This window comes from Chiloscyllium punctatum, chromosome 3 (genome assembly GCF_047496795.1).
Source record: "Chiloscyllium punctatum isolate Juve2018m chromosome 3, sChiPun1.3, whole genome shotgun sequence".
Taxonomy (NCBI): Eukaryota; Metazoa; Chordata; class Chondrichthyes; order Orectolobiformes; family Hemiscylliidae; genus Chiloscyllium; species Chiloscyllium punctatum.
Genome location: NC_092741.1, coordinates 97,886,457 through 97,914,195, shown reverse-complemented (window position 1 = coordinate 97,914,195; position 27,739 = coordinate 97,886,457). Strand labels below are relative to the sequence as shown.

Below are 27,739 nucleotides of genomic sequence, written 5' to 3'. Positions count from 1 at the left end.
ATTTCAGAGGAGGAAGTGCTGAATGTCTTGAAACAGTTAAAAGTGGATAAATCCCCAGGCCCTGATCAGGTATACCTGAGAACTCTGTGGTGAGCTAGAGAAGTGATTGCTGGGCCTCGTGCTGAGATATTTGTATCATCTATAGTCACAGGTGAGGTGCCGAAAGACTGGAGGTTGGCAAACGTGGTACCACTGTTTAAGTAGGGCGGTAAAGATAAGCCAGGGAACTATAGACCAGTGAGCCTGACCTCAGTGGTGGGCAAGTTGTTGGAGGGAATCCTGAGGGACAGGATGTACATGTATTTGGAAAGGCAAGGACTGATTCGGGATAGTCAACATGGCTTTGTGCGTGGGAAATCATGTCTCACAAGCTTGATTGAGTTTTTTGAAGAAGTAACAAAGAAGATTGATGAGGGCAGAGCAGTAGATGTGATCTATATGGACTTCAGTAAGGCGTTTGACAAGGTTCCCCATGGGAGACTGATTAGGAAGGTTAGATCTCATGGAATACAGAGAGAACTAACCTTTTCGATACAGAACTGGTTCAAAAGTGAAAGACAGAGGGTGGTGGTGGAGGGTTGTTTTTCAAACTGGAGGCCTGTGACCAGTGGAGTGCCACAGGGATCGGTGCTGGGCCTTCTACTTTACATAAATGATTTGGATGCGAGCATAAGAAGTACAGTTAGTTAGTTTGCAGATGACACCAAAATTGGAAGTGTAGTGGACAGCAAAGAGGGTTACCTCAGATTACAACAGGATCTGGACCAGATGGGCCAATGGGCTGAGAAGTGGCAGATGGAGTTTAATTCAGATAAATGCGAGGTGCTGCATTTTGGGAAAGCAAATCTTAGCAGGACTTATACACTTAATGTTAAGGTCCTAGGGAGTGTTGCTCAACAAAGAGACCTTGGAGTGCAGGTTCATAGCTCTTTGAAAGTGGAGTCGCAGGTAGATAGGACAGTGAAGAAGGCGTTTGGTATGCTTTCCTTTATTGGTCAGAGTATTGAGTACAGGAGTTGGGAGGTCATGTTGCGGCTGTACAGGACATTGGTTAAGCCACTGTTGGAATATTGCGTGTAATTCTGGTCTCCTTCCTATCGGAAAGATGTTGTGAAACTTGAAAGGGTTCAGAAAAGATTTACAAGGCTGTTGCCAGGGTTGGAGGATCTAAGCTACAGGGAGACGCTGAACAGGCTGGGGCTGTTTTCCCTGGAGTGTCGGAGGCTGAGGGGTGACCTTATAGAAGTTTACAAAATTATAAGGGGCATGGATAGGACAAATAGACAAAGTCTTTTCCCTGGAGTCGGGAGTCCAGAACTCGAGGGCATAGGTTTAGGGTGAGAGGGGAAAGATATAAAAGAGACCTAAGGGGCAACTTTTTCACACAGAGGGTAGTACGTGTATGAAATGAGCTGCCAGAGGACATGGTGGAGGCTGGTACAATTGCAACACTTAAGAGGCATTTGGATGGGTATATGAATAGGAAGGGTTTGGAGGGATATGGGCCAGGTGCTGGCAGGTGGGACTAGATTGGGTTGGGATATCTGGTTGGCATGGACGGGTTGGACCGAAGGGTCTGTTTCCATGCTGTACATCTCTTTGACTCTACGAATCTAAGTTATTGGATGTACTGCAATAGGCAAAGCTACCTGGAAATGTCAAAAGGTGATGAGTCTGGGAGACTGCAGCTCCCAGAGTATTGGTGATTGATATCTGGGCCCTTGACAATGGAGATTACACCTCCCTCCACACACAGCCCAACCCTTCCGGCAGCAGGCAAGGTAACTCTCGCCTTGGTTTACTTCACCTCTGTGTCATTTCAGGGCCCAACTGCAGACCTCCTGTGGTATTTTGTAGTCTGCTTCATTTGAGTCCCCACAAATGGGATGTCCCAGATTGAGACAACACTTGGATTTTCTGCGATTACTGGGTTCACACTAATGAGGGCACCATCGACTACTCCTATTAATAAGTAGCCGTCAGGGAACCTATTAATAGGAGAGGTTTATAAAGAAGCAAGGAGAAAGTAAGGACTGCAGATGCTGGAGACCAGAGTCAAAAAGTGTGGCACTAGAAAAAACAGCAGGTCAAGCAGCATCCGAGGAGCAGGAGAATTGATGTTTCAAACATATTCCTGACAAAGGACTTATGCCCAAAACGTCATCTCCCCTGCTCCTCAGATGCTGCCTGTCCTGCTGTGCTTTTCCAGTGCCACATTTTTCGACCCTTTACAAACAAGCAGGCCTACAAGTCAATAAATATGTAACTGGTACTCAACAATAACAAAATGTTCCTGCATATCATGCGGTAACTTTCCTGGAAGCTACCAGGATCTATACACCACAACCTCATCTCCTCCATCAACCCTTCCCCACTCCTTCAATCACCTACAGCTTAGCGGATGAATTTCAGAGGACAAGAACTAGTTTCTGAAATGCTGCCTCCCCAGCCACTATATAGCATACAACAAAAGGACGTATGACAGCTACATACTGACTAGGACCCCAAATCAGCCAAACCATCTGGCAAACCATCACTCAACTGTAACCCTGCAGCACTCATATTGTCAGAGTTTCTCACCTGATTGTGGTCTGCTGTACACTGTGCACTATGGTCCACCAAAGAGGAGTGACTCTTGAGGAGTCAGAGAGAAGGTCTGACATCATCAGAGGAAGAAAATGAGCAGGAAGATGGAGCAGATGACACAGAGGGGAATCCTCTGCTGTACTGGGTGTTCCCTTTCACCATGAAAGGATTGGGCATCACAATGAAGCCTGTGCAAGGACCAATGTTAACAAAGCATATTCTGAGCCAGTAAAGGTTGAGCAGATGAACTTTGAGACCTGCAGGACTAACCACATGATTGTGAATGCAGCAAGCATGTTCAGGCACAGAAAAATGTACATCCAACGTGGGTAATCATATTGTCACAGCAAGTTAATCTACTGCCTGCAACCTCAACTGTCATCCACTGTTACCCTCACTGCCATGTGAGAAGCTGACATTTCTTTTCTGTTAATATCTGTGTCTGTAATCCACAATACACCACAGTGAGGAAATTAGTGATTTATCTAACTTGGTGTCCACTTCATTCAGGGTCTCCTACATTGTGCTCCCATTACTGCTCATGTCATCCTCAGAGACATCCTTAGCCCTTGCTAGACAGAGCCAGTTGTTGGAGTATAGATGGATACCTCCTCAGAGGAGAAAGTGAGGACTGCAGATGCTGGAGATCAGAGCTGAAAATGTGTTGCTGGAAAAGCGCAGCAGGTCAGGCAGCATCCAAGGAGCAGGAGAATCGACGTTTCGGGCATGAGCCCTTCTTCAGGATACCTCCACAGTCAGCATCGGTCCATTTTTCCCACTTCATGGGTGGTCAGCACTTCATGTATCCCATGAACATTGAATACACGGGTTCTGAGCTGATTAATCAAGGATAGCTAACACACGTTCATTCTGCACAGAACATAACACAGTTCTTCTAGGCACTGAAGGTGTTGCTTCATTCTGAGAGTTTGGTCACTGTTCTTTTCATGTTTTCTCATATTATCCATGATCAATTTATTCTGTATGTGAGCGATTTCTTACCCTCAGAGCAATTCTCTCCATTGAAATAATGGTAACAGCAAGCCTTTTTGTGAGTTTTCTTTTAAAGCATGGGTCATTTATTAACCCACACTTACTGTGGAGATTTGAAGACATTACATCTTGCTCATCCAACTCTCATACATTATCCTTTACAATTATAATAGTTTAGGTAGAAATGAAGAAATAAAATGTTTCAGCCTATTTTTTATGGCAGGCCTATAGTTTTTGGTCAGTTGATGCTTTTAGTTGAAGTTAAGGTCGTGTAAGAAAATGTTTTTGCAGTAAACCGTGCAGTTTTTTATGGTCGAATTTCCAGGAGATTGGATCTTAATGAACTTGCTGTGGATGACAGTCTAGTTTCTTTGACATTTTTAGATGTTACATTCTATTAGTCACCCACAGAAGTTTTTACATCTATAATTTTCCATCTCTACAATAGTCTTTCTTGTAAAATACACTTTCTGAAACAAATTAGAAAGCTCCACAGCACTTTAGATTTCTGACCTATGTTACCCCTAATTGTTTTGCCCAGACATCCAACCTCTGATCGGCATTCGACTGGTATGCACAGAATCAGAGGTTGTGACAGAATGAAACCATAAATAATATCCTTGATGCAGCTCTAGTTAGACATGAGTTATTGCTGTAGCATGTTGCTAAGTTACAAACAGCTCTGCATTATATAATAGCCAATTAATGTTACCAAATAGTTATTTGGGCCAAGTTCAATGTGCAAAGAAGGCTGTGTTTGCATTAGTCTGACTTTTATTGTTGCATTGTTATTTATAAATGATAGCTTGAAAGAAGATAAAAATAATAATGATGACCCACTTTATATTTTAGGAGGACCACACCTGCTACTTGTAATCTTACTTGATTGCACTGAGTCGTGTTGTACTTTTTTTGACAATCAATTTCAGACGTCTTCTGAAAGATTGGATTTATACTAGACTTGTTCTGAACTCAAAATTAAATTGAGGTGACTTCATTGTAGGAGCTCTGAAATCTACTACTTTGGTGTTCTTGGTCAGCTCCTCAGTAATGTCATCAGTGTTGGATTGTTACACATGATTTACATAAATCTTTGCTGAATCCCTGTAGTCCATTTTGAAGTAATTTACTGGATTTAATGGTTTCCAGAAGTCACTGCTTGCCTCAGCGAATGAACAGCTTTATCTGTTACTGACTCTATAAATTACTTCAGTGCAAATTTCATTGAATGTGTCTGATGAGAGAACAAAAGAGATCCTGTGTGAAAGCTACGAATTGATTACAAATCTAATTTTCTTTTATTTGTAACATATGAACGGAAACTTCACTTGTCCCATATCATGTAAATGTTTTGTTTACATTGATATAGCAATCATGTGAGGTTTGACTAAAAATGTATTAATGAAAATAATTCATGTTCTGCGAAACTCTGACTGTTTGCAGCCTCTGGAAAAGGTCAATCAATTTCCCAAATGCTGCTGCTGCCAACCAAAGGGAAAGCCCTTTTTGCTTTCTGGTTTGATCTCGAACATCTTGGATAACCCAAAGTTTCAATTCTGAAGGAATCTGGCTAATATGAATTCTGGGTAATCCAAGACGGAGGACAGGAAAAATTTCTGGCTGTAACAGCCGCTCCTTTTTTGAGGTGTTTTAGGTGTTGGAGGTGATTTCCTCAAATTTCAGGTGCAACAATTACTGTTTTATATGCTGTTGCATTGTTTTGGAACTTTGGAGAAAAAAAATCAAAACAACAGCAGTTTTAAAAGGGAGAAGAACAGACAAAGGAAGCACATGGTGAGGTCAGTGCAGGAGAGAGAGAAAGAAAGAAACCCACATTGCTAACTGACAGAGTTAGCAGTTACTGCCTTTGCTGTTGAATTCATGTATCGTCGGACACTGGAGTGCGATAAATTAAAAATTAAAAAACAGTGAAATTCACAACTGATATTGGAGGAACCTGTTTGGGAAAGGTCACAGCACAGAAGCAGATAAGTGGATTTTAAGTACGGCCTTAAAATAAGTCTGCAGTAGTGAGTAGAGTGGGTTCTTTCTTGATTATATGTTTTATTGAGCTATGTCTCTTGATTAACCTTAAAATATAAGCCATAAATATTAATTTAACTTGGAGCAGTGTTTTGTAGAGGAATAAGACAATGCTATTTTCTGGGTCTGTAGATTGAAAGAAACTAAAATGGCCCTTAGTAGAGTAATATGCTCTTCTTGTCGGATGTGGGAGTTTAGGGAAAGCTTACGGGTTACTGAGGATTATATCTGCAATAAATGCCATTAGTTGTGAATCATATCAGATTGAATTGATTGGTTGGAGAGGCAGTTAGAGAAAATGAGGAATTTACAAGAGCAAGGGGATGTGACGGATGGCAGTTATAGGAAGAGTGGGGAAAGTCTCAGATACAGTCACATAGATGGGTTAACCCCAGGAAAGGGAAGAGAGGTCGGCAGGTAGAACAGGAGTCTTCTGTGGCTATCTCCATTTCAAACAAGTATGCTGTTTCGGAAAATGTAGGGGGTGATGGGTCACTCAGGGGGACATAGCATGAACAGCCAAGTTTCTGGTATTGAGACTGGCTCTAATGTAATGAAAAGTCCATCGGGTTCCAAGGGCATGGTTAGGAACATGGGATTGGGATATCATAGCAATTACAGAAATGTGGCTCAGGGATGGACTGGCCTAGCAGCTCAATGTTTCAGGATTCAAATGTTACAGGAAGGACAGTAAGGGAGGCTAGAGAGGAGGGGAATGGTGTTTTTGATAAGGGATAGCATTACAGCTGTACTGAGGGAGGATATTCCTGGAAATACATCCAGGGACGGTATTTGGGTGAAACTGAGAAATAAGAAAGGGATTATCACCCTATTGGGATTGTATTATAGACCCCCTAATAGTCAGAGGGAAATTGAGAAACAATTTTGTAAGGAGATTTCAGTTATCTGTAAGAATAATAGGGTGGTTATGGGAGGGGATTTTAACTTTCCAAACATACACTGGGACAGCCATAATGTTAAGGGTTAAGATGAAGAGGGATTTGTTAAATGTGTACAAGAAAGTTTTCTGATTCAGTATGTCGATGTACCTACTGGAGGGCAGGTGACTGAGGTGTCAGTGCGGGACCACTTTGGGGCAGCGACCATAACTCTATTAAAATAGCGATGGAAAAGGATAGACCAGATCTAAAAGTTGAAGTTCTAAATTGGAGGAAGGACAATTTTGACAGTGTTAGGCAAGAACTGTCAAAAGATGATTGGGCACAGATGTTAGCAGGTAAAGGGACGGCTGGATAATGGGAAGCCTTCAGAAATGAGATAACGAGAGTCCAGAGACAATATATTCCTGTTAGAGTAAAAGGAAAGGTTGGTAGGTATAGGGAATGCTGGATGACTAAAGTAATTGAAGGTTTGGTTAAGAAAAAGAAGGAAGCATATGTCAGGTACAGACAGGTTAGATCGAGTAAATCCTTAGAAGAGTATAAAAGCAATAAAAGTATACTTAAGAGAGAAATCAGGAGGGCAAAAAGGGGACATGAGATAGCTTTGGCAAATAGAGTTAAGGAGAATCCAAAGGACAGAAGGGTAACTAGGGAGAGAATAGGGCCCCACAAAGATCAGCAAGGCAGCCTTTGTATGGAGCCACAGGAAATGGCGCAGGTACTAAACAAGTATTTTGCATCAGTATTTACTGTGGAAAAGGACATAGAAGATATAGACTGCAGGGAAGTAGATGGTGACATCTTGAAAAATGTCCGTATTACAGAGGAGGAAGTGCTGGATGTCTTGAAATGCATAAAAGTGGATATGTCCCCAGAACCTGATCAGGTGTACCCTAGAACTCTGTGGGAAGCTAGAGAACTGATTGCTGGACCTCTTACTGATATATTTATATCATTGATAGTGACAGATGAGGTGCTGGAAGACTGGAGGTTGGCTAACATGGTGCCACTGTTTCAGAAATATGGTAAGGACACACCTCGGAACTATATACCAGTGAGCTGATGTCAGTGTTTGGCAAGTTGTTGGAGGGAATCCTGAGGGACAGGATATACATGTATTTGGAAAGGCAAGGACTGATTAGGGATAGTCAACATGGCTTTGTGCATGGGAAATTATGTCTCACAAACTTGATTGAGTTTTTTGAAGAAGTAACAAAGAGGATTAATGAGGGCAGAGCAGTTGACGTGATCTATATGGACTTCAGTTAGGCATTCGACGAGGTTTCCCATGGGAGACCGGTGAGCAAGGTTAGATCTCACAGAATACAGGGAGAACTAGCCATTTGGATACAGAACTGGCTCAAAGGTAGAAGACAGAGGGTGGTGGTGGAGGGTTGTTTTTCAGACTGGAAGCCTGTGACCAGTGGAGTGTCGCAAGGATCGGTGCTGGGTCCATTACTTTTCATCATTTATATAAATGATTTGGATGCAAGCATAAGAGGTATAGTTCATAAGCTTGCAGATGACACCAAAATTAGAGGTGTAGTGGACAGCGAAGAAGGTTACCTCAGATTACAACAGGATCTTGATCAGATGGGCCAATGGGCTGAGGAGAGGCAAATGGAGTTTAATTTAGATAAATGGGAGGTGCTGGATTTTGGGAAAGCACATCTTAGCAGGACTTATACACTTAATGGTAAGGTCCTAGGGAGTGTTGCTGAACAAAGAGACTTTGGAGTGCAGGTTCATAGCTGCTTGAAAGTGGAGTTGTAGTTAGATAGGATAGTGAAGAAAGCATGTGGCATGCTTTCCTTTATTGGTCAGAATATTGATTAGAGGAGCTGGGAGGTCATGTAGCGGCTATACAGGGCTGTTGGAATATTGTGTGAAATTCTGGTCTCCTTCCTATCAGAAGGACGTTGTGAAACTTGAAAGGGTTTAGAAAAGATTTACAAGGATGTTGCCAGGGTTGTAGGATTTGAGCTATTGGAAAAGGCTGAATAGTCTGAGGCTGTTTTCACTGGAGCGTCGGAGGCTAAGGGGTGACCTTATGGAGGTTTATAAAATCATGAGAGGCATGGATAGGATAAATAGACAAAGTCTTTTCCCTGTGGTTGGGAACTCCAGAACTAGAGGGCATAGGTTCAGGGTGAGAGGGGAAAGATATAAAAGGGACCTAAGAGGCAACATTTTCACTCTGAAGGTGGTACATGTATGGAATGAGCTGCCAGAGGAAGTGGTGGAGGCTAGTACAATTGCAACATTTAAAAGGCATTTGGATGGTATATGAATCGGAAGGGTTTGGAGGGATATGGGCCGGCTGCTGGCAGGTGGGACGAGATTGGGTTGGGATATATGGTCGGCATGGACGAATTTGACTGAAGGTCTGTTTCCATGCTGTACATCTCTACGACTCTCTGACTCTATGTATATACACAATGCAGATTATCAATTTTTTTTATTGTTAGTGATTTTTGTATGGCTGAAAATTTGTAATGAATAAATTCATACTTTCTTATTTATCCCAAATAGTTACAATGCACAATACTTTTTATCAATCAAGATTTTTAGCTGGATGTTAGCATTGCAGTAAGTTACCACATTTTCATATTGCTTTTGTGATTTTATTTCTCTGTAGTGCAACTTGACTTACTTTATGTGTATAAACATCAGTACACAGTTTATACTTATATCGCATTATAGGTTTGCTAATGCATTGAGCAGATAGCTCCACTTTATTTCAATCCAACAAGGCTGTTTTGCTCAATGAAAACAGAAATTGCTGGAGAAACTAAGAAGATGTGGTACCGTCAGTGGAGAGAAAGCAGAGTTAACATTTGGATCTAGTGATCCTTCTTCAGAACCTGAACCAGAAGGTTGTTTTTGCCTTTTGGTGAGACTACTGTCAGCTCATTTCAGGTCCATATGAGTTTCTGTGTCACCTTTACCTTTACTCTGGCATTAAGTTTGCAAAATTCCTTCAGATTCAGCTCCCAGTTCATTGTAAATATGTTCTTGCCTGAATGAAAGACAGACAATAAAACTGCAGATGCTGGATTCTGAAACAGACAAGCAGGAGGCTGGAAGAACACAGCAAGCCAAGCGGCATCCAGAGGTGGAGAGGTAGACATTTCAGGTATAACCCTTCTTGGTTTATACCCAAAATGTCGACTTCTCCATCTCTGGATGCCGCCTGGCTTGCTGTGTTCTTCCAGCCTCCTGCTTGTCTACTTTAGAATGAAAAACAAAGCAGTTTCTACAGAATTTAACAAATTACCTTTTACTCATTCTAATCCCATAATGATGTCAGCAGTGCAACACTTTCTTAAACTTCAGGTGTCTTGATTGCTGTTTCTGATCAATCCCAAGAATGCCCACTTGTAGGTCAAAAAATAAACATAGTGCCATAGAATATATCAATCAAATAGTTATGTATCCAAATAAAATGCCCAAGCATGCAGAGATTTGACCTGACGAAGTGGAGTTAATGATCTGGCATCATCTCCAATAATACATCTAACTAGAGATGGTAAAACTTTTGCTCATCCATGGGAGCATTAATTTGTGTGAACTTAAATGTTCGATCGAAATGTGGTTATTTTCAATCTACCAAAGTACAAATGAATACAAATTCATTCATTTAAATAATGCTAACAAGAGAAATTCAACTCATGACTATCTATTTTGCACTTGGAAGTTGAGCAGATAGATGATTAAATGAGGTGAAGGTGGTGGCTTACATTCAACTGTCCCACTGATGCTATATTTGTAAGGATCTGTAAATGCAAATGCAACCTGCATAGTTGAAAAAGTACAAGCTTCCTTTACTAGGCTTGCATGCAAAGATAAAGTGCAAACAGATTTCAGCTTGATGAAACAATTAGAGTATTCAATAACTCTTTGCTTATGTGGACCCCTCCAGCATTAACCCTAGGTTCAGTAAAAGCTGACATTCTTGTTCATTAGCTGGGAGCAAGTAATCATTACATTACCAGTACTGCTTTCTATTACTTTCAATGATCTGGGATATGATAATATTAAATGTATGTATTGATTTGTTCACAAATATACCCAGGATATGATAAGCATAATGGTGAATTGCTGGACCAAGAGGCCTGAAATACAGATAATGCTGGAAATACTCAGGAGGTCAGGCAATGTCAATGGAGAGAGAAAAGGTGTTACCATTTCAGGCGGAGGTTCTGGCAAAATGTAATCATCAACCTGAAAAGTTAACTCTGTTTCTTTCCATAGAGGTTGTTTGGCCTGCCAGCATTTTCTGTTTTTAATTTCAGATTTCCAGCATCTTCAGTATTTTTCTTACATAATTCAGAAGCCAGAAGTGATCCAAAGATTCATTCAAACCTTACCATAGAAGCTGAGGAACTTCAATTCAATCAATTAAATAAAACTTCAATAATTTTTTTGAAAAAATGTGTATCAGTAATATGTGACCATAAAATTACCAAGCTGTTTTAAAATAATATATGGTTCAATGTCCTTTGGGCAGTTTATCTGTTGTCCTTACCTGATATGGTCTTTCCGTAGCTCCAAACCTACAGAAATTGTGATTTTGACTGCTCTGTGAAGCTAAGAAAAGTGTGCAATTGTATTCAGGAAGGTGGCTTTCCAGGACCTTCTCAATGACACTTAGAGATAGACAATAATTTCTGGTCTTCCTAGTAATGCCCACATCCCTTGAAGGAATCGTTTCATAGTCAAGCTCATCACACTGACATTTAACTACACGCTTTTCTACAATAGAATCCTAGAAAAAAACAAGGACATCTTACCGTAGTACAGTCTCTGGTTTGCTGTTCTGATTATTTAAAGAGCCATTTTCAAATATCCCTTTCCGCATGCTTGTGTTTTTGCTTGAACATTTTTGCTTCTTCTCATTTTTAGCAAAGATCACATTGCCATTAGACGCACCATGTGCCTTTGGTGATAAGTGCTTGCAAATTTTTGAAGATTCAGCACATAAATCATCATGGGGTAGATTTTCTGTGCTACCAGATGACTCATACTCTGAATTCTTGTTGAAGTGATTTTCTGTACATTCTGTATCAGTCATTCTAGAATCAGTTGCTTGTAAACAGTGACTGGCTGTGACAGCTTGTTTTGTGACTTCCTTCTCTTTCTCTTTGCCTTTATCTTTAAATTCCAGTTCTGGTAAGGCTAAAGTGTATTTCTTCCCTATTGTAATGGCTCTTGTTGGATGCTGGTATTGAGAGGATAGTGGAAGCGCTTTAAATGCTAAAGAAAAAGAGAAAAAAGTTATAATATGAAGGTAACATTGGAAATATACATCAATTTATCAAAATCTGTGAGCAGAAAAGATAGATTCATATAAAAATAAAACAAAGAACTACTGGTGCTGAAGATCTGAAACAAAAACAGAAATTGTTGGAATAACTCAGCAGGTCTGGCAGCATCTGTAGAGAGAAATCAGGGTTGATGTTCTGAGTCCAGTTCCTGAAGAAGGATCACTGGACTCTAAACATCAACTCTGTTTCTCTCTCCCCAGATGGTGCCAAACCCTCTGAGTTTCTCCACAGTTTCTGTTCAAGACAGATTCATGTTTTGCATATCCAACCTTCAAAATAAGATATTTTGGGAAGGAATCCATTCCTAAAATGGTTATGGACATGTAGTTTTCCTTTCAGATGTATCATATTGAAGACCAAGCTAGTTTATACAGGTCCTCAGAATAATCGTGCAACCCCATTAGCACTGCTGGTTTTGTGGTTAGAGTATGGTGTAGAATGATGCCAACAGGATTGGTTCAATCCCTATACCAGCTGTGGTAGTTCATGAAAGTCTGAATATTTGCCTTGCCCCATCCTTGATTCATAATGGTGACCCTCAAACTATATAACCACTTGTCTCTCTAACAGTGATCCTCTAGTCCTTGTGGACCACATACCAATTTTGAATAAAATAAAAATACTATTTGAAACAACTGAGTAAAGTATAAAGGGTGAATAGTCTTCTAGTTTGCTGGGCCTACAGGTCTCTGCTAGGTGGTGTTTTTTGTCGTAGAATATATTTGATTAATCCCGTTAGTGTTGTGGGCAAAGATACATACTTCCTTTTGCTATGTGTGTACCATTTATTCTATGGCAGTGGATCAGTGAGGTGGAAACTACACAAGTAGAGCAATTTAACAACCATATTTTAGCTATGAATGGTATCATCTTTGCAAGAATCAATGTAAGCAAAACACTCCAACCAATATCTATGAATAGTGGGCTATTGCAATTTTTAATGGAATGAGCACCAAATATTCAAAATTCAATATATTGGACTTAGCTATTAAACATACTTTGTAACCACAACATGGGCTTGGTCAAGAATATAGGGTAAAAGCATTGATTTATGGAAGAAAAATTTGGCAATGATAAAGTTAGTATCAAATAAAAACAGAAAAAAGGGGAATGGGATTTCTGTTCCATATACCTTCTTCCAAACTCTGGTCCAGTCTTGATTGCAGTTGTGATTCTAAAGGTAAGGCCTGCCGTAGAATTTGCATGAAGAATTCATTCTGTTTTTTAACTTCTTTTTGTTTCCTTAGTTTAATTTTGTAGCAAATGTAACTTTTAAATTCAAAACCGAAAGACACCACTGGATACCCTATGCTAAAAGAAGAAAGGAAATAACACTTAATGAAATCAAAGAATTTGCATTTGCATAGCACCTTTGAGAGAAAAAAACCCTGAAATTTCAGTCAAATAATTAGATCTGAAGTCTATTTCGTGCAATAATGAAGGAAAATGTAACAGCCAATTTACTTTCAAAAAGATACTACAAAAAGCAAAGAAATAAATGATCATTTATCTATCTTAGCAAAGTAAAATGAATGTTAGACCTTAACATCTACAATAATAAAACCTGAAGAAGTATCTTGATATAATCATAACCTTACAGATGTTGTTGTAAACATTTTCTAATACAGTTAGCTATACAAATCATGGAATTATGAGGAATGTAAAACATTGATCCAGTCCATTCAGCTCACCCAATCTCTATTGATAATTATGCTCGATTCAAGCCTCCATCTATCCTTCCTAGTTTAATTGCATCAGCATATCACCTACTCTCTTCCCTCATCTGATCATCCAAGCTCCCCTTAAATCCATCTCTAATATTCGTCCCAATCATTCACTGTAGTAGCAAGCTCCACATTCTTGCCACTTACCCAAGTGAAGCTTTTTTTCACAATTCCCTGTTTGCTAAAAAAAAATGTTGTGCATGTTGAGATTCTGTGGAATTATAAAGGTTTTAAAACTGAGTGTAGTTTTGAAGTGAGGTAAATCAGTCTGGATTTTACAATCATTTATTCTATCCCTATTTTGCATAACCTAATGTAACAAAGGTTACAGAAGTTTACAAAATAGTGGAGTAACTTTTGTTGCATCACAACAAACTTCCTTTGAGTAAAATCTGAGAAGCTGAAAGACATAAAACTGAGGCATTATCAATAAATCACAGTGTTAAGCTAGCATCCACAGTATTCACCTAGAGCTAAATTCTTCCAGCTCAAGTGCCTGCAGTGGAAACTAGTTACTTCAATGTTGCTAGTTTTCCTTAGTGGCTTTGAAGCTACTGAGTAAGTTTCTTGACTACTCATGAGAAGAGCAGCTTTGGACAAATTTTTTTGTGGATCTGGAATCACTTCTAATCCAGACTAGTAACAATTGCATATTTCCTTCCTGATACCAATAGCTCTCCTGTAACACCATAGCTGCATTCCAACAAAACTTCGCTTAATACAAAATCGCTTAATAGAAATAATGGGGCCGAATGGAAAAGGGAAGTTGGGGTAGACCAGCAAAAAATATCCCTCACAGTGTATAGCACAGTGTGAATGAAGGTTTAAATCATATTTATCAATGAAACAAAAGGAAATTTAACACAGTGCATTTAAAAAATATTGTTACTGCAGGGACAGAGGGCTGTCATGGTGTGTAATGTAGACTCCCTCATTCCTGTTAACTGAGCTATATCACATATTCTCTCCTTACGCTCAAGATGCTTTATAATATCTCCATTCTCTTCCAGAGTTACAACCTTTCTTTTGCATTCACCATGTGCACTTTAATCACCAGGACGCTACTTGCTAACATTCTTGTCACAATATCCCTCCATTTTTTTCAAAAAAAGGGATAATCTTGGAGTATTGTACTTTGCACAGGAAGCTGCTCAATGTATCTCTCTCAGAAAGCTGTTCTCTATTCAGAACCCATTACCAATTAGAAGTCTGTCTAACTCCTCCTTAAGTTTACTCACTAGCCCAGCATCCACCACACTTTGGGGTAGCGGATTCTAGAATTTCTCTCTTAGGTGAAATAGTTTCTCCTCAGCTCTGTTTTAAATTTACTACCCCTTATTCTAAGATGAGACCTTGAAGTGAGAGCCAAACTTTCACCTTAATTTGCACTACTCATTTTGGACTTCACTACTATTAAATACCTGTGGAAACCTTCAAAGGCTGTTACTTATTTAGCCAAATAAAAATCAACTGCCAGTTACTCAGCCACATTGATTTTAAAATTCTTACACTTGTTTCCAAGTTTGGCTTTGCCTCTCCATGTCTCTATAATTTCCTCCAATCCCACGTTCCTGTGAGTTACATATAATCCTCTAATCTGGCTTTCAGCACATTCCTTTCAGCTGCTTCAGTACTAGTGGCTAAATGTTCAACTGTCCAATCCCTTAGTTTTGGAATTGCCACTGTGCATTTCTTCACTTTTTTATCACACTTTCTGCAAGATGCACCTTTAACTCCAACCTCTTCAAAGAAGCTGTGGTCTTCTGCCCTAATATCTTCTTATGTGGCTACAATATTCCTGAGGAGTACTGAAAAGGTTTTATTACATTACAGCCACTTTATAAATGCAAGTTGTTATTTCTGAATGTGATAATCAGGCAGATTGTTATGATACATTTTAGGTACAAAATGAATATGAATCTGAAATCTCAATACAGCAATCCAAAGGGAAGCAGGCAATAAGAGATAGCAAGATGTTATACAATTATCTTTAAGTGGCTCACTGCAGTAGTGCTAAAACAGATCTGCTTTTCAAGGCAAACATTAAGTTTAATTTAGTTTAAGTTTTAAATGCACTTAAATATTTTTAATTGACAAAGCTAACATTAAGCAGAATATGTAATGGGAAGGTAAGTAGCAGAAATTATCATTAATGGCTTTGCAAGGTTTGCAGCAACTAATTTAGTTCTGAGCCAATTCATTCTTTTTAAAATATTCCCAATTATAGACCTCATCTATGGAGTTCATGTAATTTTCCGTGTTCAACAGTAAACCTGGTACAATATAGAAAATGCTTTTTCTTAAAGGAAGTTCTGCTTCTATTGAAATTTCAGGCAGATGGAGAACTGAGACACCTACTGAAAGGGTTTGTATCTTTTCCCATTTTCCTACCCTTGATGCTTCTGAGATGTTTCATCTTTTCGACTCCTCAATTACTTGAGAAAGAGTATTGTACCTTATTCTCAAGTGGTAGAACAAGAAACATGTAGTCAATGCTCTTGAGCTCTGATGTTGCCTCATTTCATTTAATACAGCAAATGGAGAAGATAGTGAGGTGATTGACTCAAAATTGGGAGGGTTGAAGAATTAATTGATGCAGAGAAGTGGCTGAGAAACTTGATCACTTGAAGTGGCTGTTGAAAATACAGGGGTGTCAGAGAACTATTAGACTGCTAATGCAACTCCTGTATAAAAAGTGAAATAGGGTATTCCCACAGAACATTGAGCGGAACCTTCTGTTGTCCCTGTTGGTGAGCTTGGGGTGGGAAGGATGTGCAATCAGGAAGACTGACAGCACCATCCTGCCTCCATGAGGATTACATTCTGGACAGGAAGGCCCATATCTGATTTCCTGCTCTGGCAATAATTAATGACCACTTGAAAGTTTCTTCCATTGCAGCTGGTATTAACTCAATTGTAGGTGGGCATATCATCACGAAGCACGCATTATAGCTACAATGACTTGGCCAGCTTGTCAACTCTGGGATGTTGGACAAATGAAGGTGTTTAGTGCCTGATTGAGAGACTGGACATTAGGAAGATAGAAGTGTTGCTGAGAGCCCTCTTTGCAGCTGAACCCCCTGCACCCATGCACAGACAAGCCACTACAGTACCCCTCCCCACCCTCTCCAAATCTAAACATTACTTACCTATGGTCTGAGTCACACAGTCATCCTAGGACTCCATTGCCTGTCTTTTTGGCTGCGCTCACAGGTTCAGCAGTAGCACTGTTGACAAGCTCTGATTGGTTGATAACATTTTGTAGCCAAGATTTTTGCCTCTTGGTTTTTTGATTCCATAGGAAGACTTGCTGATGGCCTCCTCACTACCCATAGAGGATGATTCTACACTGTACCACCCCATCAGACAAACTTCCATGTTTCAGTTGAAGAAAGGCAGTGCCAAATCCCCCTTCTCAGCCATCTCTTATCACAGGCTTTAATTACTATTGGTATTTAAAATATTAAAATATTTGCTTTTTTCTTGCTCAATCTAATCATACCTTCCATCTTTATTTTCCTTACTAGATGAGATCTGGCATTGAATTCACCCACTCTTGCTCCTTCGGCCTTGTGTTATTAATTTCATAATGCTTCAATCTGATTGATTAAAATGATACATGTTTGCTTGCTTTTTCACTCAGAGCCAGATCGCCTGACTTTCCTGCTGCAAACCTTCAAGCAATTTAGTTGATGACGCTGTTTCTATTATTTTCGTAGCATAATGAATTATGGGCTACAAACATGGCTTCCATTTGCATGCCACCTACAAATGCACAGATTGCAGTGCCTCAAGGAAAGATCAATTGCAGTTAAACCCACCATCTGAATAATAAAGAAAAGATTAGAGCAAACGTTTTTTTTTAAACTGGCACCTAAAGGACCAGGAATGTGCATGTTAATCAAATATTCCAGGTAATGAAGGGAGCCACATAATCACCGTAAAAACATGCACTAAGTAATAGAAACATAATGCAGGAGGAACCACATCACTGATATACTTTATTTCCAGCATATATCACATAAATAATAATGCAACTTTGCCTTAAATAAAATTTGCCAGCAGAAAATCTTGTCACACACACTCTCAACTGACTATTCAGACATCACAGTATATCGTGGTGGTTGAGGAGAAGTTGACTCAAAATTAAATCAACTGTTGATATTTTGTATGGCTGTTTGATTGAACAACAAGAGTATTTACATTAAGGTAAATAAATTATTTTTAAAAATAATAATTTGACAGAACAATACAGTAAACCTCACAGAATTTGAGGTATATAATTTTGCCGATTTGTCAAGCGTGCTGGTTCATAAGGTGGCAGTCAAAACAAAGTTTGCTATAAATTATTACGGTTGGATTCATAATTCAAGAATAATACTTTGGTACTGGAATCTATGTTCTTTTAAATTGCTATACTGTAACAGGTGATCAGATTTGAGTTCTATTTTTCTTAATTTGAAAATAAAAATAATAATCACAGATTTTTGGGTAGTTAGCACAGGGTAGTTACTATTCAGTTGCGTGAAATTTGATCAACCTGTACATCTGAGTGTTGGATTTAAATCTAAAGATTTTTTTTTTCAGTTTGCTCGATTTTCTTTTTATCAACAACATAATGGATTGTTTACAGTGATCTCTGCTTTTCAAATTCTTGTTTCAGCACCAACATATAAGTTACATCAGGTTTTTCAGTGAATAGCTATTTGGAATTTTTGCTTGCAAAATGTAAATATTGACAATGATCAACTAATACAGGTGACAGAAAGAATTGTGTATCACCTGCCACTCAAAGAAGTGGATGTGGTTTCATAACAGAACATAGAACATAGAACGGTACAGCACAGTACAGGCCCTTCAGCCCACGATGTTTTGCCGCCACTTTATCCTAATCCAAGATCAAACTAACCCAAACACTTGTAATGAGTGAAGCAAGGACAATCACTGTTAATCCCAAACAAAGCCATGCTGACATGTTTTCTCTGTTATTTATGAAATGTCTTGGTGTTCAACTTATTGTAGCAACAATTAAATGGGAATTCCAGTCTGAGTTGCAGTGATGACATTAAGTTGTTCAAACAGCAAAATACATTTCAGAATTCTCACAGGCAGCCAACCACGAAATGAAACACATTGATAATCAAATCGCATTTTACCAATTTTAGAGAGCATGAAATAAGAATTTGGACATAGAAAAGATAGTAGCTAAAGTATCTGATAAAAGTGTGGACAAATGTTTTAAAAAAAGCAAAAATCTAGTAAGTAACTGTAAAATGGGGAAATTTATAACAATCCACAGATTAAAAATTATATTTGAGGGCCATGTTAGTTGATCAATAGTGGTTATGACTCAGATTGTAATTAAAAATCTACCTCATTGAACATTTTTAAACAGGATTTCTCATAGCAATGTAAGAATGGAAAATGGAAATTCTCAGCAGATCAAATGATTCTGTGGATTGTTATTCAGGAGAGAGAAGCAACAAATGACAGACCACAACTTCAGGACTTCTCCATTAAGTTCTGCTTGCACTGAATATTTAAATTGTAGTCACAGAATCCCTAAAGTACAGACAGAGGACATTAGGCCCATCAAGTCTGTACTAACCTTCTGAAAAGCATCCCACCACCCCACATTTACCAGAATTAACCAACCTAGCCTGAACGTATCTAAACATTGCAGGGCAATTTAGCTTGGCCAGTCCACCTAACCTGCACATCTTTGGACAGTGGGAGAAAACTGATACAAATATGAAGAGAGCATGCAAACTCCACACGGTCCCCCAAGAGTGGAATCCAACACAGGTCCCTGATACTGTGAGGCAATTGTACTAACCATTGTGCCACCAAAGAGTCAGAGCAGTAACAACTCATTCAGTTCATCATCAAAATTCCCACAAATTCCAAGCCTACATTGTCAAAGGAGAGCTGAACTATTGTATAGACTCCAGTGTCTGATATCTGATAAATCCATGGAGAAACCATAAGTCTCTTATGGTGCAGTGTCCCTACCTCTGAGCCAGGTAAACCTGGGTTCAAGGTCCAGCCACTCCAGATGTGTGTTACAGCATGTCTGAACAAGTTGATTAAAAATATCTATAACTTTTCAATTCTTTGGTGAACAAGAACACCAAATGCAATTGGATGAAATCAGTAGGAACAATAATAAAATTATCAACATCAAGTTTATCTTTTGAAGTTCTGACTGTCTCTTACATTCCAAAGCCTTATAGATATACTGACTTACCAGTGTGCTGCAAATGGGCGACAAAGATCTACATTGAAATTTCTTAAATCCTTAAATCTGATTGTTGCTTCTATATAAATAAATAGTATCCAAAGAGACAAAGTAGATAAGCAACCACCTCTATCTGCAGGGCAAAAAAGAAAGGCATGCATTAGAAATTACATAATTGATAAACAGATCTGATCAAATACAGTTTACAGATATAATTCCCAATGGCAGGTTAATTTGGAGCTTGAGTGTACTTCATTTTAATGTGTTGCAACATAATTGGTGGCATAATCTGTGCTAGGAGAGAGAGCTGTTGTGTTGTGAGAGTAGAGGCCTGTTACAGTGGGATTATTGCTATGTTCACAGTGGTCATTGTTGCTTCAGTGTTTGGGAGCACAAAATTTCACCTCATAACCCCACATTGGGAAGTCATGTCCTACATGGCACAAGTGAGGGGCATAGTGGAATATTCTTCATTTGCCTTGATGTATGCGACATCAACAGCACCTATTACCATCCAAGACAAAGCATCCCAATTGAATGCAACCCATCCCACCACTGCCAACATTTACTTTCTCCACCACTGATAGACAGTGGGAGCAGTGTGAACCTTCTGCAATATGAACTACAACAACTCATCAAGGCTCCTTCAGTATCATCTTCCAAATCATTGAACTATGCTACCAGAATGACATGGGTAGCAGTTCCAGGCAAACCATCTCCAGTAAGTTCTGCTCCAAGCCACATGCATCCTGACTTTGAACTAAATCACTGTTTATTCACTGTTACTGAGTTAAAATCCTCGAACATCTTTCCTAACAGCATTGGGGATATCCTACAACCCAGGGCTGCAGCAGTTCGAGAAGGCAGCTCACTGCTGCATTCTCAAGGGCAACTAGAAATCACCAATGTGTGCTGGTCCAGCCAGTAATGCTCACATCCCTTAATGTGGACTTCAAAAAGGTGAGATATAAGATAGCAGATAGTATGGAAAGGTAAATTTGAAAATCGCTTTAAACTACTTTGCACTATAAATATCTCCTATACCTAATCTAATACTATGCATATATAACTAAGACTTCTGTATTCAGATATGTCCTATCCAGCTTAATTGTGTAGCTTTAACGACTAACTAATTCTTCCATTTCAAAAAATAGTCAAATCTCTGTAAAGTCACTGTAAGACAAAGCAACCCCCATTTTGGTACTCATGCAGAACTTCTATTCTGATTTAAAAAGACAATATGGTCTTACAGGGTCTCAGGCCTTCAGTGTTGAGATTATTTCAACCAGATGTAGGTCAATAATAAAGTTTTAAAATTCTTCTTCAATTTCTTCCACTTGTTTCAGTTAATTCTGGTATCAATTTTATTACTTCTTTTATCCATTTTTAGGGTAAGGGTATCACTGACAAGGCCAGCAGCCATTGCCCCAAATGTCTTTATTGGAGTGTTTTTTTTGTACTCAAACGCCATTCCACAATATCATTTATTTCAATGATCGGCTAGTAGCATGTTTTTTGGGTTGGGAAGTCTGGAACCAAGGATCACAACCTTATATATGAATCAGACCATTTAGGACCAAGACAAGGAAAAATTTCTTCCCTCAAAGGGTAGTGAACCTGTGGTATTCTCTACTACAGGAATTAGGTATTTCGGGAAAAGAAAATGGGAGTATTGTATTGAGATAGAGGCATTGAGATATTAAATGCCAGAGCAGGATTAAAGGGCTGAATGGCCTACTCCTGCTCCTAGGTTCTCTGTTTCAATGTTTCTAAGTCTGGCTGTGATGGAAAAGCTATCAACTCGATGATTGTGATTAAACAGACAAAATGGATGTTACCCTAGAAATGCTGGTATATCCATTTCAATGACCAAAACTGTAGAAATTCAGACACTGTAAGTTTAGTTTTCTGCTTTAGAAATATGTTCCGAGGAACAGAGTAATATACTTTTAAGAAATGGAAGTTAAATGCCTCAGTAGCTGCCCTTGTAAATATATTATCTTGTGTGGAAAATTGCCTACACACAGACCAGCAATGTGTCATGTTCAGTGTCTGCCCCATGTTGATACCGTCAATCTCTAGTAGGGATGGCAATAATGACACTAAAATTCATCTCAATGCCCCAGGCCATCAACCAAATTCTGATATTTATTGCTATCTAATATAAAATATCTATGTGAAGCTGGATTTGCTACTCTTATCATTCTGGTAAAACAGGTCATTGATTTGGAAGGTGCTAATGAAGGAGCCTTAATGAGTTGTCGCAGTTCAAATATAGATATGACGCTTCTCAAACCTGATAGTCTGTCACTACTCACTGTTTAGACTACTGTTAAGAAGATTGTCAAACAAAGAAGGATAACAAAGGGTAGCTGCTCCCAGGTATTTTGTGTGCTGGCATGAATCAGTGCACTCAAGAGAAAAGGAAAAATTTGAAGAAAAAGAAACAAATTAAAATTCAAGTAAATAAATAGATTTATCTCATTCAAGAATGAACATGCGCATGACACTTTAAATTTAATCCAACAAGAAAAAACAAAATCTGTATCACCCTCAAGCTAGTACCAGACTTGGTGCCGCCACTAAATTATTTTAATGCACTTATATCTTGACAGATTACAGATAAAATTAAGCTAAACATTAGTTTTGCAAGACACTTTAATGGAGTCCTCTTTCCTACTTAAAATCTAAATTATATAATATTCCCAAGATACCTTATAACAAACCTAACCACCATACATTGCAGTAACCGAACCATTTTAATGAGATTTTCCTTTTAGTGTAATATAAGCAACTTTAAGATATGCATCAGGGTGAGGCCAAAATCAAAGCCAAAAAGGGGAAAGCATTCCTTTGGCTAAATGTGACTTCATACATTTCTTTCGAGAGAAAGGTTGTTGTAAGTCCGCTCAAAAGGATCAGTAGAGCATTTTAAATTCTTACAAAATTGAATAAGCTTGTGTGACAAGTATTAAGCCTTTAAAGGGCTGCTTATTTTGGATTCAAATCAACAAATAAACACATGGCAAATACATGAGATTAAAGAAACTGATCCACACAGATGAATTTACAATAGACTATGTAACATTTACATTTATGTGATTAAATCTGTGGTTTAAAAACTAGCATTGTTTTTTTGAGATCCTAATAAAATGAGAAACCAGCCCTCTCATTTGCTAAGAAACTAAGATTGACACTAAAATTGGAAACCAAAACCTCCGGTTGAAACAATAAAGAAAGAAATAGAGTCAACATAGCTCAGTGGGTACTGCAGTACAAGCAAATTGAAATAGAGGCTAGACTCAGAAGCTGTGAATCAGCAAAAACACGGCTTCAGCAGTTGTCTCACTTGGAGATAACATTACATTCCACACAAAATTGAGGAGGTTCTGCAGCACCTGTGCACCACTGTTGGTGAAGACCGGGCCAGTGGAAGTTGGGTTAGTTGTGCATTGCTGTATTCTATAAAAAGAGGAACTGAAATTCTTCCTGAGGAGAACTTGAAGGACTTTTTGACTGAGTTTAATGATCTATATGCTCAGTAGATTGCTGGTCTCTCTTACTCATACCTGCAAATTAATGTGTAATTTATAGTTTACTATCGACCACAATTTGCTTAATTCTCATTTGATTTATTTTGATTTAGGTTTTTAGAATATAGACAGTTATTTATTATACAGTGTTTGTTTTGCTTAGCTTTTGTATAAAAAGAGTTGTTTTGTTTTAAATTATGGAATCTAGTGGCTTCATTCTTTCAGAAAATTAGATAAGACCATAAGATATTGGAGCAGAACTGGGCCATTCGGCCCATCGAGTCTGCTCTGCCATTTCATCATGGCTGATACGTTTCTCAACCCCATTCTCCTGCTTTCTCCTTGTAACCTTTGTTCCCCTTACCGATCAAGAACCTATCCTTCTTTGTGAATCAATGACTTGGCCTCTACAGCTCTCTGTGGCAATGAGTTCCACCAATTAACTACCCTCTGGCTGAAGAAATTCATCCTCATTTCAGTTCTAAAAGGTCATCCCTTCACTCTAAGGCTGTGCCCTCAGGTCCTAGTTATTCCAACTAGTGGTAACATCTTCTCCTTTCATTAGTCGTCAAGTTTCAATCAGATCCCTCCTCATCTTTTTAAACTCCATCAAGTACAGACCCAGAGTCATTAAAAGCACCTCTAATGAGAATCCTTTCATCTCCAGCATCATTCTTGTAAACTTCATCAGCATCCACTCAAACACTAGCACATCCTTCCATAGATATGGGACCCAACACTGCTCACAATATTCCAAATGCGGTCTGACTAGAGCCTTATACAGCTTTAGCAGTACATGTCTGTTCTTTTATTCTTGTGCCTTTTGAAATGAATGCTAACATTGCATTTGACTTCTAACTACCAATTGATCCTAGATGTTAACCTTAGAGTCCAGAACTAGGACTTCCAAGTCCCTTTCTGTTTCAGTTTACTGAAGCCTTTCCCCTTTTAGAAAATGGTCTACACTCTTGTTTTCCTGTCCGACTGCATAACCTCACACTTTCCCATGTTGTCACTCCTTTGTCCATTCACCAGCATGTTCAAGTCCTTCTGCAGCCTTCCCACTTCATCAACACTACCTGCCCTGCCACCAATCTCAGCGTCATCTGCAAACTTAGCAACAATGCCCTCAGTTCCTTTGTCTAGACCATTAATGTATAATGAGAAGTCCTTCTGGAACTCCACTTATCACCAGCTGTCATCCTGAAAAAGACCACTTTATTCTCACTCTCTGCCTTCTGCCAGTCAGTCAATCCTTATCCATGCCAATACCTTGTCCCTAACATTATGGTTCTTACCTTATTTAGCAAACTCCTGCATGGAAACTTGTCAAAGGCCTTTTGGGAATCCAAATTGATCACGTCCACTGGCCTGCTCTTGTCTAACTGACTTGTTACTTCCATAAAGAACACCAACGGATGTATTGGATATCACCTCCCTGTGATGAAATCATGCTGACTCAGCCCTATTTTACCATGATCTTCGAAGTAGCTCCAATCTCATAATTAATAATAAACCCTAAAATCTGACCAATGACCATTGTCAGACTAACCAATCTAGAGCTTCCTGTCTTCTGCTGCCCTCCTTTCTTAAAAAAGGTTTTACGTTAATCATTTTACAGTCTTCTTTGTCCCTCTCTGACTCTGGTGATTCCTAAAGGATCACGACCAATGCCTCTGCTATCTTCTCAGTATCTCCTTCAGAATTTTGGGGTGTAGCCTTTCTGGTCCAGGTAATTTATCTGCCTTCAGACCTTTCAGCTTCCCCAGCACCTTCCCCTTATTGATGGTCTCTACACTCACATCCTTCACCTGATTCTCTTGAAGTTCTGGTATACTGCTGGTGTCTTACACTGTGAAATCAAAGTTCCTATTTAGTACCTCCACCATTTCTTTGTTCTCCATTATTAATTCACAAGCCTCATTTTCCAGCAGTCCAACATCCACCTTTGACTCTCTCTTACATTTTAGATATCTAAACAAACTTGCAATTCTTTTGATATTATTAGCTAGCTTATTCTCATATTTCATCTTTGTTCCACTTTTTTTTTTAGTTATTCTCTGGTGGTTTTTAAAGGCTAATCCCCTGGCTTCCAAGTAATCTTCATCACAATACACACTTTCTCTTTTGCTTTGAAGATACCCTTGACTTCCCTTGTCAGCCATTCTTCCCTTAACATGTTCCTTGGGATTAATTTATGTCGTTCCTCCTGAATTAACCCCAGTAACCGCTGCCATTGCTGCTCCATCGTCTTCACTACTCGGCTCCCCTTCCAATTAACTCCAGCCAGGTACTCCCTCATGTCTTTGTTATATTGTTGCATCTGATTCAATCTTCCCCTCCTCAAACTGCAGGGTGAATTCTATCATATTAAGGTCGCTGCCCCCTAGGGATCCTTCATTTTCAATTCCCTAATAAAGTCTGCATCATTACACATCACTAGGTCCAAGATTGTCTGTCCCCCTCTTCTACAAGCTACTCTATAAAAGATTTGCAGCCATTCCATGAATTCCTTTTCCTGAGATCCGCTGCAGATCTGATTTCCCCAGTCCAAGTGCGTATTGAAATCCCCCATAATTAATGTTATAGTGCCTTTCTTACATGCCTTTTCTATTTCCTGATTTATTTTCTTCCACAAATCCTGACTACTGGTAGGATGTCTGTACACAACTCTTTCAGGGTCTTTCTCCCCTTGCATTTTTTCAACTCTCCTCACATCACTTCTAGCTATTAATTTCATTTCATTTCTTACTAACAAGGTAATCCATACCCCTCTGCCTATCTGCCTGTCCTTTTGATAGGATGTGTTTTTGTGGGTGTACTGGAGTTTTGGATTTCTTCTTTACAGAAAAAAGAGTTACTGGTCTCAACCAAGATCATCACAAAAGTAGGGGCTCATTTCGGATTGTAATATTCACCTTTCATATTAAAATTGTTAAGCAAGATTTTCCTCTAATTTGATAACTAGAGATTTTCCAGTTCCGTTTCCAAAAGTACAAGTGGATGTATGAAAGAAATTTATCATGAAGCTAAACGTTCCTCACAGCCGAGAACTGTTGCTTGTTAATCCAAATCTAAAAAACATTGTGAGCTCTATATTTTATTCTGAAACAGGAGACTTATTTGCTAAACAATGGGAAACAGTACTGCCTTGCATTCGGCAGAAATGAAAGATTGTCACTCTGAATTTCTTGATCTTCTTCACTGGATAATGTGCTTTACCTTCAATGGCTGATAACTGATCTGCTAAAAATTGCATGGCTCTGTTTGTCTTTCCACAGTTCCTTCTTAAACACAGACTCCAAAGAATGGAGCAGCCACTTGCAGGACTTGAATCTCTGCCTCTGATAGATGACACCCTACTCTCCATACATTGTAAAAATAGTTTCTACAGCCAGTAATACTGCTATGCCAGCATTCTGCCTCACTGTTATCCAGCTGTCCATTCCAAACCCCAGAGGCTTCCTCAGAAGCTCCATTCCTTCAGGGTCATGCCTCTTTGCTTTTTGCTTAAACTAATTTATTTGCTTAAACTAATTTATACAAATGCAATCTAATGACTCTCACTGATGTTCAGCTTGCCAGGAACTGGTAATGGTGGCATTTGGAGCTCTGTTTCAGATTCCATGATACATGTCTGCTCAGCTCGTTGGTGAAAGTCAATAGCCCTAATCTTGCAAACCCGAGCCAATGGTGAAAGTCCAATGAGTGGGGCAAAGTCACCAATATTAATACTATTCTGAATCTGATGTTATATGCTGTATCACCATTTCATAGTACTTTCTCAGGCATTCTGTTATGCAAAAATAGGTTAAAAAAAAACACATCCAGGTGGCTCTGTGTTTTCTGCACAACCGTCTGTTTCCAGTCCATGCCAAGGTCAGCATAATTACCTTCTAGACAAGTCAGGCTGTTTTCATACTGGGCCTATTTTTCAAGGAATGTTCCATTTTGCTTCAATTGCTATTGTCATGTCCAATTAATCCTTAATGACTAACCCTTAATGATCTGGTTTGGAGATGTAATATTTTAAGCCCAATACTACACCACTTAGATGGTACCTGTGTTTCTTTGTACAGATTGCATTTTGCCTTTACATATTTTAAATCCAAATCATCTGTGTTACTGTTAATTCTGCATTTTTCTCAAGTCCTTGAGGTTAATTAAATGTTTCATATTCTGGCAGTTGAGTCATAAAAAGGTCAATTTAATCTCTTAGAATCATAGAGTCATAGAGAAAGGCAGCATGGACACAGACCCTTCGGCCCGACTCGTCCATGCCAACCAGATATCCTAAGCTAATCTAGTCCCATTCGCCAGCACTTGGCCCATATCCCTCTAAACCCTTCCTATTCATATAACCATCAAGATGCCTTTCAAATTATGTAATTGT

General features: G+C 39.0%; 1 protein-coding gene across 1 annotated transcript in view; it reads right to left on the bottom strand.

The window, feature by feature from the left end:
- LOC140463353 (macoilin-like) overlaps positions 1 to 27,739 on the bottom strand; it is a 133,165-nt gene that overhangs the window by 27,737 nt on the left and 77,689 nt on the right. The window contains exons 4-6 of the mRNA XM_072557189.1: positions 19,823 to 19,946; positions 12,984 to 13,162; positions 11,318 to 11,780 (exon numbers count right to left, since the gene is read on the bottom strand). Coding sequence (XP_072413290.1) covers positions 11,318 to 11,780; positions 12,984 to 13,162; positions 19,823 to 19,946 — 766 coding nt within the window. The remainder of the gene's footprint in view (positions 1 to 11,317; positions 11,781 to 12,983; positions 13,163 to 19,822; positions 19,947 to 27,739) is intronic.